At 48.5% G+C, this 10,761-nt stretch overlaps 1 protein-coding gene across 1 annotated transcript; it reads right to left on the reverse strand.

Annotated features, from left to right (window-relative positions):
* Nucleotides 1-3,249: 3,249 nt before the first annotated feature.
* On the reverse strand, nt 3,250-10,067 carry LOC138810648 (mitochondrial brown fat uncoupling protein 1-like). The gene is made up of 6 exons (XM_069997816.1): nt 9,754-10,067; nt 8,677-8,875; nt 6,987-7,187; nt 6,802-6,903; nt 5,674-5,854; nt 3,250-3,705 (listed from the first exon to the last, which is right to left on the reverse strand). Exons 1-6 carry the CDS (start codon nt 9,877-9,879, stop codon nt 3,591-3,593), a joined length of 924 nt encoding a protein of 307 aa, XP_069853917.1. The 5' UTR covers nt 9,880-10,067; the 3' UTR covers nt 3,250-3,590.
* Between the last annotated feature and the right edge of the window lie 694 nt (nt 10,068-10,761).

Here is a 10,761-nt window from a genome sequence, read left to right on the forward strand (position 1 = left end):
TTAGGACTTAGCCCATTCATGTCAAAGTATAAATCAGGTATTTGTCACTTGGTTGATGAAATTGTGTACAAATCTGTTTTCATCTTTTTGATGTGCGATAGCTATCAAGTTGAGATGTTTTTCAGTGCTCTTCAAGGATTTTAGGTTTGGGTCCAGAAATACATGTTTTTTTCATTGGCTTTGCATTCTTTTTGCTTCTGGGCCAGTTAGCACCAGGTCCTCCTCTGTGGCATCCTTTGTTTCCATCCCAGCCCCTCATCACTGGTAGCAACCAGAGTCTGGAGATGGCCAGGAGCGGGGAGGGGAGACTGTGGGAATAATGGCCTCTCTTTTGGTTTCTCTGATTACTTATGAGAAATGAGTGAATGGCAGGATTGGTGACCATCTTATTTGTATTAGAATAACATGCTTTAACGTATGGCAGTGTTTCCTTAAGACTTAGAAGCATTTGTTAATAAGCTTCTGTGTTTGCATTTTTTCAGTTAAGAACCTTAGTGCTTTGCTGTGAGAACCTATCTGTGTGTTTATGAAAAGCAAATGATATTGCCAAGAAAAATCTCATTTTTTTTTTTTCAAAAGAAAGTTTGTTTCGAGAAGCAAAAGGAAAGCTTCAATAAGCCTTGGTTAAGCATCCTAGGTGTATTGACTGCCGGTAACTTGGCTTTTGACTTCCTGGTGTTTCTGGAAATGACTTTGGACCTGAACTGAATGGGCTTGTTAACAGCTTGAGGATGCTGACTGTGCATTTTGTAGAGCGTTGTTCTCCTCAGGGCTCAGGAGGTAGCACGTGCTGTGATGAGAACCTCATAGGAATGAGTTCTTGGTGTGCTGTGGACATTTCTCCTCATCGCCAGTCGGCCTCGAAGAACTTAAAGATAAGAAAGCTCATCCAGTGGCTGAGGTCTCCTTACATCTTAGGGAAAGAAACCTGGTTCACATGGTAACTTAAACGATGTTTGCACATTGTTTCATGGGGTGTTTGTCCATCAGGCGTGACAGGCAGGATTCATACTTTGTTTCTGTTGCTCATAGCTGTTGAAGAGCTTCAGTCTCCAGACTTGTCAGAGACAAGAGAGAGCAAACGTCCAGTGGGAAACCCACAGATGCAGTGTTACATAGCACATACCTTGAAGTGCATGGATTAAAATTATTTTTTCCTCTGTAAGATGAAAGTATTTTTAAAACTTGGTTCATTTTATTATAATGGTAGTGATTTAGCTTTCCACTGTTATAGGAATGTAATACTTGATGTCCCATGGGGAACTTCTCAACCTTGGTAACATATTTACTTACAAAAAATATTCTGGTGCTTTCTCTCTCATCTAGCTAGAGTTTCAGGATGTGTAGCAAAATCCGAGCCAGATCAGGCATTAACTATGGAAGTTTATTGTATAAGGTGTTAGTAGTCCATGGAAAGCAATGTTGTTTGTCTTTAATTTAGTGCGAAAAATACTTATGTTTAGTTTTTGATCTTTGAATAGCTGAGATCTTGAAGTAATTTAAATCTTTATTAGTCTGCATAATAAAAGTGCTTGAAGTACAGAAGGGTTCTACTCAAATAAGTTTTTCCCCTTTCAGAGAATGGAGGGGAAAAAACCAATTCTAATGATGATCAGAAAATATCATAAGGTTTTCTCAGTAATATGCTTCATTAAATCCACCTATTTGTACATTACAGATATTGTTTGGTTTTGCTCAGAGTAATCATTAACCGTTTATAGAGAATTTGATCTGAAATCTACCAACAGATTTAGAAATTCGGACATCCACAAGGCAAGCCGTCACTAGCTGTGCACAGAGTGTGACAGAATTCTGACTCAGGTGATGCTGATAGGCAGAAAAGGAATAATGGTGTAACTGTTGTTCATGCCATCCTTATTCTGCCTTGTATGTCAGATTCTTATGTCATTTTAAAATCCATATTTAGGATCTTTCTGTAATTAGTAAAATGTCGGGGTAGTAAGAGAGTATGATGGGATTAAAGTAGCAGGATAATTACATTTGCATTAGCATCCAGGAAGTAGAGTCAGTATGGAAGGGAGACACCATATGTGCAGCTTGCAGAAATGGCACCAGACAGGAAAGCTGTAAAAGTCTGACCATGTTTCCTAAGACAATCATTAAAGATTTGGGAGAAATCGGGTTGTATCTGTGACCCCCTTGTGAATAAATGTGGAACTATAGCTACACATTTAAATCTGTGTCCTCAACTGGCACTATTTATACTTCCAAAATCAGAAGCTTTCTTAAAAATAACCCATCCTGATCTTTTTCTACTTTTAAGAGCTACTTGGATTTATATGTATTTTTCTATGTGAAAATGGAGGAACTCCTTATTGTTATTCCAGTGCTCACAAAATTGTTCATCTACTGTCTGACTTCTCTGAGAACATTCAGTGGAATAGAATTGGTCAGAGACTCGCTCAGAGGCTGAGCCTCATCTGAGTGGTGGAGGGAAGATGGCGGTGCCGGGCCCAGGAGAGGAAGGCTGGCGGGGATGACGACAGTGTTATCCTTGGAACAGTAGAAGCCAGCAGGTAACTCCTCACAGTAAATACTCACCTTCTCTGTGAACAAGACCAGGGAAGCTTTAATTTCCCTTTTTTTTTTTTTTTTAAATCTGTGAACCTCTCCACACAATTTTTAGATGAAAGTTAATGGAATTGTTAGTACACCAAGGGAAGCCATGAGTTGTTTTTGTCTTTTTTCAGTCTTTGGCTTCTGATGAGGAAAGTTAAAAATGTATAGGTAAGACCCAGCTGCCACATTCCTGCTAGAGGGCCGTGCTGTGTTTTTCTTACAAGTATTTCAGTATTTAAGCAGTAGTGTTCCCTGGAGGAAAATTTCTTGCCCAGTTGGCAACTTAAATTTTTGTCTACTTTGGATAAATCAGTTGAGTTTTAAGTAACTGTTGTAGTGTGAAGTGTGATGTCATTTTGTTTGTGATGTTAAGTGAGCAAATAAAAAGGTTAAACTTGTAAGCCTTTCTGTCTTTCTGTCTTCCCCACACCTTCTTAAGTCACTTAGTTTCATTTTCTGTCGTGCTGCTGCAGAGGAATTAGAATATACAGAAATCATTTGGCTTCAGTGGAAGGATGCGAAGATTTACTTCATCCCTGACAGATCACGTGACTAAACTAGCCACAGCCACAAGTCTCATGCTACAAGAGGACAACCGTGCCGCGCAGCTTTACGCCCCCCCCCTCCCCCCCCCCCCCCCCCCCCCGACATAACAGCCCGGGCTTGCTGTTGGGCAGTTTCATGTTCTCACTTTATTCCTCACCGTCAAATCCAGGCGTGCACCCTAAAAGATGACCTTAAAAGGTATTAGCAATACTTTATTGAATATATGAACTGAAAACTGGTTAATAAATAAAAGGAAATGGTCATATTTACTTCCGTTTTCCAACAGTTGGAGTGATAAGGAAGGTTCCTCCTGTTCAGTCACACAATTTTATCCCCATATAGTCAATCGAACGCAGTGACTAATCTGGGCGTGGCAGGGTGAGCTCCAGTGGGGTTTGTCGACAGGGTGGTTTTCCCTGAGGAGGCAGCGCAGGGCTTCCTGGGTGCTGCAGGCCCCGGGCTGCCTAGGTGGTGCAGTCCACAGTCTGCCTGGACTTGGTCAGCTCTCGTTTGAGCTGCTCGAAGCACACAAACATAATGACGTTCCAGGATGCCAGTCGCAGGAAGGAAGGCATGAATCTAGAAAAGCACATGGTGCCATCATGAGTGTCTTTGGAATGCACTGTAAGTGTGTGCGTGCGTGCACATGCTCTGGTTCTGGGGCTTGATTAATCTCAGGTCCTGGGTTCTATGCCTGAGCTTTTGCTCAAGGCTAGTGTTCTACCACTTGAGCCAGAGCATCCTTAGATCTCAGTATCCTAGGATTACAGGTGTGAACATGGTGCCTAGCCAGCCATCTGGCCATTTGGAATTCTTGAAGCTCTTCCAGGCATTTTATGTTTCTCATCTTGCCATTTAAATGAAATATTTTTCATTTATCCTCTGCCCCAAATAGTGTCCAGTTGGTGTCCTAGACTCCTTCAAAATAACAAACCCTGGCAATCCTGTTTACCACATTTGCCTCAATTGAGATGATCATAGTTCCCGGCCAGCCTGAGCAAAAAAGGAGTTAATGAGAACCCACCAAGACGGGCATGGTGGTGACTATCTATAGTCTCAGACACCTAGGAGGTAGAGGTGAGAGGATCTGAGGTCAGCCAGAGCAAAAACAGGAAACCCTATCTAAAGCCAAAAAAAGGGTGGGGCATGCTCTACCCAAGAGGTAGAGCACCTAGCAAAGAAGGCCCAGAGTTCAAACCCTAGTATCAAAAAAAAAAAAATCCTCAAAGGTTTTCCCCATCCCATAAGTCTTGATCTATTTCTCTTGACTCGCAGATACCTGATAATTTATTGTGGAAAAATATATAAAGCGACATTTTAGCCCTTTCTACATGTGCAGCTCAGCGCACTGCGAAATGGATGCCGTCAATGGGTGCCTCCCTCCTCCAACACCTCTCATCCCCCTGTGAGCCTCTGTCCCTGCTCAGCGACCCCTTCTCCCTGCCCCCACCCGGTGGCTGCCAGCTATTTCCTGTCTTCGTGCATTTGGCCAAGTGGAGCCCCATCACACTTGTCTTTTTGTGTAAGAGTTATTTTGTTTGGCATGTTTTCAAGATTAATCCATAGTGTTGTAGGTCCCCTAATTTGAAAAAAATACTATTCAGTGATTAAGAACAAATGTGTTGGAATGGTAACCCCTTTGTACAACTACAATAAAAAAAGAACTGATACATCCATTTCCTGTTAACTTTATAATGTATATCATTTGCATTCATATAAGTAAGTGCTAGAGGCATGGCTCAAGATGTAATGCATCTGCCCTAGCCAAGTGCCAGACCCAGTTCAAACCCCAGTACTGCTGACACACATACCTACTTACATGATATATATCTGATATGTATATATATAGTAAGTGCTTGGAGCTTTTTGTATGATGCATATGGTGCATTTGCGCCTATTTTATAAGGTCTGAAGCACTGCCTTACAATTTTAAAGGGGCTCGGAATTTTGCTATTTTGCTACTAGTATAATCCTTGCTCATACTGTATTTTCTCAGGAAGGTAGTTTCAGTACAATAGAATATTTCATTATGGAAAAATGCCATCCATGGCCCAATACTAGTCTATCAGTCTGCTAGACCCGTAGCAACTTCTGTATCATTTTTCTAGGTCAGCAACAATGACTTTTTCTAGTTTTGCTTTAATAGAATTTTTGAAAAGGAGGCATCCCGGTAGTAGAGAGCCGTCCTGGGTTCAACCCTGGCGCTCCCCACACAAAAACTAACTGCAATTTTTAAAAGGCTGTCAAAATAGGAAAATCAGATCTTTTTTCCTCACACCTCCCTCTGGTCTAGAGTTGTACCTCACGACAGAGTGTGCTTGAATTCCAGTCTTGGGGAAGGGCCCTGATGTTTAAGAAGCTCTGGACAAGGCTAGCTAGTGTCTCTCTCCCAGCTTTTTACTTCTTGACACAGGACTTGGTGGACTGGAGCCACCTGTGTTGAGTTGTGTCACGGGTTAAGTGAGGTTGGTAAGCGACATGGCAATTGTTACTGAGTAACACTGTCCCCAAACACAACACAACAGACAACGGAGATCCTGTCCCTACCCTTTGAAGAAAGCTGTCGGCCCTTCCTTGGTAAGCATGCTCATGGCACAGCTGGGCACGCTCAGGTACTGTCCTGGCGGGGAATTAATGAATCTGGTTTTCACCACATCCGCCGGAGATGACAGAAGCGTTGCGGAGAATCCAGCGATAAGAGCCGACAGTAAGTGGCAGGGGACATCGTCTAGGAGATGAATGAAAGAAGTCAACATCGGACTGGGGGTGGGGGAGGGCGTCCTCATCTGTCATGTGTCACGTCCTTATAAACGTGCTGACAACAGGAGGTCATCTGCATACATGAAGTGGAATAAGTAAGGTTACACCTGTGCTAGGAAAAGATGGTCACTAGAACATGGATAACGGATGGCAAACACTCCAGGAAACCAACTCAGGCTTCTTTGTGTCCTGGCCTCACGGCTGCTATGTGGGCATCCTGGGAAAATGTGACCCATGACCCAGTGTGAGGTGCAAAGGGCTCTACCACTTCCCCACCTCACAGCATTCTCTTTGCATTTCTAGATCAGCAGCAACGACGGAGGAATTGGTGGCTTGCTTTCAAGCAATACCTGAAAGCCTGGATGCTGTAGGCTGTAGAGAGGGGAGCTCAGAGTACTCTCAGCACTGCCTGGACCAAACACCTGCCATTATTGAACTTGAGCTGCAGTAAGGTCGTCATCAAAGCAGAACTTCACTGTCTGTCTGTGCTGTAGATTCACCCATACTTTTGTTTTTGCTTTTTGTTTTGGTAGGGAAAGCAGTGATGAACTTGCTACAAAATCAGCCATTCTGGAGAGAGGGTGTGGTAGATAGATTTCCTGAATGCTGCTGTGTGAAGCACAAGAGTCTAACCAAAGTACATACACTAACATTAAATGAGAATTATGCTGATATAAAAATACAGTTGCATTTCATTTTTTTTTGGTAGCAGCCAAAAAAGTAGTGCAGGCAAAAATGAATAGGGCTCAGCTTTTAAAGCTTGTTTTTTTTTTTTTTTTTTTTTGCATTTCTCAAAAAGTGACATTTCATGTACAAAAATTGCTTTAAAAAAATAACCGATGTGGCCACAGATTCCCCGAGATGAAGTTATAAACGCACAGACACGTTAGGGATGCGTCCACACGAGGAAGTTACCTGCTAGGATTTTGTTTCCCACGAAGAAATCCTTCACCAGGTCGTAGGTCACGAGCTCCGTGCAGTTGATGATGACGCTTCTCAGCAGGTTAGGCGAGGTCCCTGGAGAGAAAACACCACGGGCTCAGGCTGGTGTGTGACGCGGGAGTTGTGATGATTGTGCCCCCCGCCTCACCGTGACTTACCTTTCCAAAGCGTCGACAGGCTCTCTTTGGTGGCGATAATTCTGTACGCGTTGTAGGTGCCCGTGTAGCGAGGCTTGAGGCCGTGGAGGTGGCTCTGTGCTTGCATTCGGACCTTCACCACCTCCGTGGGTTGCCCGACAAACACAGCCACGCTTCCGGTCATCAAGCCGGCTAAGATCTTGTTTCCCAAACTTGGTGGTTCTATCCAGAGAAAGAAAACAGCCTTGTCAAGACAAAAACGGTCAAGACCCCTAATGCTCCCATATTTTAACTTTGAGTGGTTCAGAGTTTTCTATTCTTCTATCTTTCTACTTCCCTCATGTCAGTTGGAGATAGACTAGATCCTAGCTGGGCTGCACAACGTTGATTGAAGCGCTTTGAAAATCAGGGTTTTCAAGGCACGATAAGCCATGCCTCTGTGAACAGTGGCCTAGTCCTTCCCAGAATTCATCTGAGCCCTCCTCTGTGGTTAGCGGTTGGAGTCAACCTTCCCCAGCAATGTCACCATGTTGCCTCTTCTTCCTGCTACCAATGATAGCACGGTTTACTGGATTCATTGTTAAGGACAGCCCAGTGGACAAATTGCCTTAATAGGGGTTTCACAAATCAATTTGCAAGGCTGGGAATGTGGCTTAGTGATAGAGTGCTTGCCAAGCACACATGACGCCCTGGATTTAATTCCTCAGTACCACATACACAGAAAAAGCCACAAGTGCCACAGTGGCTCAAATGGTAGAGTGTTAGCCTTGAGCAAAAGAAGCTCAGAGAAGCTAGATGCCGGTGGCTCACATCTGTAATCCTAGCTACTCAGGAGGCTGAGATCTGAGGATTGCAGTTCAAAGCCAGCCTGGTCAGGAAGGTCTGTGAGACTCTTATCTCCAATAAACCCCTCAGAAAACTGGAAGTGGTGCTGTGGCTCAAGTGGTAGAGTGCTAGCCTTGAGCTGAAGAACTGAGAGACAGCACCCAGGCCCAGAGTTCAAGCCTGAGACCAACCAAAAAAAGCAGCAGCAGCTCAGGGACAATGCCCAGGCCCTGAGTTCAAGCCCCACAACTGACCAAAAAAAAAAAAAAAATCAATTGCATACTTCTTTTTCTTTCTAGACAGAAAAGCTCCAATTTGAGGAAGAGAACATGTGCAAGTGCTGCTGTTTTTCTTTCCAATTTGTATGACAACTACTACCTTGTATGGTGCTTCTTTTTTTGGGGGGCGGGGGAGATCTGGTGCTGGGGATGGAACCCAGGGCCTTGTCCACTAGGTAAGAGCACTACCACTGAGCTACAGGGCCAGCCTTGCTTGCTATTTTCCCCCCAGTACTGGGGTTTGAACTCAAGGTCTTATATCTGCTAAGCAGGGGCTCTATCCCTTGAGCCAGCCTCTAGCTCTTTTTGCTTTACTAAAAATGGTCCTGTATCCCTCCCCCCGCCCATCACCATCACCATCCTGGGATTCCCTGCCTTCCACCCAGCTGGGGTGACAGACACAGGCCCTGCCCTGGCTCATTGATTGAGATGAAGTCTCAGGAACTCTTTGTCCAGGATAGCTTTCCACCGGGACCCTTCTATCTCCCAACCGCCATGAACTGTCACCGGGATTACAGGTGTGAGCCACACGGCCCCCCCTGGATTACAGTTAGTGAGCAGAGCTAAACTCGGGGCCGGGGGTGAGGCGGGTGCGGGGTGGTGCTCACTGTCGGTCTCGGCCGCGAAGTACTCCTGGGCGGTTTCGTAGAGGCCGATGCGCAGCGAGGCCGAGCTGATCTGCCTCTGGATGCCGGCGGGCAGCCCGCTGTACAGTTTCGCGGGGCCTTCGGTTTTGGCCAGCGTGGTGATTGTTCCCAGGACCCCCTTGTACTTGATGCCGCTGGACGTGGGGCTCTCCCCTTGAATCTGGAGATGAAGAGGGAATGGCGGTCATGGGTTCGTGGAGAGGGGGTGAACTTGGTGAGGACCAACTATACACCAGGGCGTGCCCTAAGCTGCCTCGTTGTGTGTGTGTGTGTGTGTGTGTGTGTGCGCGCGCGCGCGCGCGCGCGCACGAGCGCACATGCGCACGCAGCCTCCGTCTCCCTACACTAGCAGGCTGGGAAGGTTCCTGAAGAGCCCAGGGGATGAGAAACTCCTGGCTGAAGGATGCTGATGGCCCCTGTGCCCCCATCTTCCCAAGAGTCCCCCTCCCGCCTGGTCCTCCTGATTCTGCAGCTTATCCGGAAAAAACAAACAAACAAACAACCCCACCGTGCTACTCTAAAGGGTCCCAGCCTGGACAATCTAGCTTTTTATATGTTTGGCCAGTCCTGGGCTTGAACTCTGGGCCTGGGCGCTGTCCCTGAGCTTCCTTTACTCAAGGGTAGCGCTCTACCACGTGAGCCACAGCGCCACTTTTGGCTATTTCTGTGTATGTGGTACTGAGGAATTGAATCCAAGGCCTTCATGCATGTGAGACACTGCGCCCTGTGCCCCCTGCGCCCCGGTGCCCCCTGCGCCCCCTGCACCCTTGCGCCGCTGGGCCCTGTGTCCCCTGCGCCCCGTGCCCCCTGCGCCCCTGTGCCCCCTGCGCTGCTAAGCCCTATGCCCCCTGCACCCCTCCACTCCTGTGCTCCCTGCACCCCTGCGCCCCCTGCAGCCCTGCGCCCTGCGTTCCAAAGCCCCGCAGCCCCTGTGCCCCTGCGCCTCTGCGGCCCCGGCGTCCTGTACCCCACGCCCCTGCGCCCTGCGCCCCGTGGCCCTGCACCCTGCGCCCCGCCTCGGACCCAGCCCCCACGCACCTGCAGGCGCACTTTGGCGGTGTCCAGCGGGAAGGTGATGATGTCGGCCAGGCAGGCGGACACCCCTGCCGAGAACATCTGGACGCCCATGGTCGGGTGCCCCTCCGGGGCGGCGGCCGGCGCCATCCCCGCTCCGCGCCTGCGGCCGGCGACCCTCGACGTGGAGTCCGCTTCGCTGCGCTCCTTCCCCGGCCCGGGGCGGCGCTCGCTCCGCTGGCTCTCCGGATGGGGTCCGGAGGCGGCGGCGGCTGGGCCGAGCTGCGCGCTGGGGACCGAGAGAGAGTTGGGGTCCCGGTCCTCTCCCCACGCTGCGCCCCGGCTGCCGGGCACCGCTGCGCCCGGCCCGGCACCGAGAGCGATATATCCCGGCGGTGGGAGCCGGGCGTGGGGAGGGCGGGGCGTGGGGAGGCCGGGGGCGTGTCCCGGGCCCCCACCCCGTCCTGCTGCCCCAGGACGCACGGCGGGGGACATCCCACAGCCCGGACGGGCACCTCGGGGCACAGGATGAAGAGGCGTGGCCCTCAGCCTTCCATGAACCCGCTCCTCACCGCTCCTCACCGCTCCTCACCGCTCCCTTCTCCCTTGGGTCCCAGCCCCCGCGGTCCGTCGGTCCGGGAGGGACAGACGCAGGGCCCTGCGCCAGGACCGCCGCCCCAGCGACTCCGTGACTCCTGGAAAGTCATCTTTCCTCCAGATTTTGTTTCCAACTGTGTAAAATGTGGCCCCTTAGCCGCGCCCAGGCCTTACCTATGGCAGTGTGGGTGAGGGTTGGGGCCCGTGGGGGAGATGTCCCTATTCTCTGCGCCAAGGCTTCCTTGGAGCAGTTATCGATCCACTGGAAAATTGTTTTAATATGTCCTTTTAGAAAACAAAAGCAGGAAGTAATAAGAATCAGAGGAAGAAAGAAGGGAAAGGACTGGATCTTTCCTTCCAGAACGTTCCCCCTGCCAACCCACAGGACCTGTGAATAGGGTGCGCATCTTCATTGAAAACTTCCAGACCCTGCCG

Source organism: Dipodomys merriami, unplaced genomic scaffold (assembly GCF_024711535.1).
Source record: "Dipodomys merriami isolate MVZ:Mamm:240054 unplaced genomic scaffold, mDipMer1.0.p SCAF_502, whole genome shotgun sequence".
NCBI lineage: Eukaryota > Metazoa > Chordata > Mammalia > Rodentia > Heteromyidae > Dipodomys > Dipodomys merriami.

What these genes read in the sequence shown, in the direction of transcription:
- LOC138810648 (XM_069997816.1), bottom strand. Translation starts at nt 9,879, where the DNA reads ATGGCGCCGGCCGCCGCCCCGGAGGGGCACCCGACCATGGGCGTCCAG. An exon ending in CCTGTCGACGCTTTGGAAAG is followed by an intron (nt 6,904 to 6,986) that starts GTAAGTCACGGT and finishes TTTTCTCTCCAG; the next exon opens with GGACCTCGCCTAACCTGCTG. An exon ending in GGGAAACAAAATCCTAGCAG is followed by an intron (nt 5,855 to 6,801) that starts GTAACTTCCTCG and finishes TTCATCTCCTAG; the next exon opens with ACGATGTCCCCTGCCACTTA.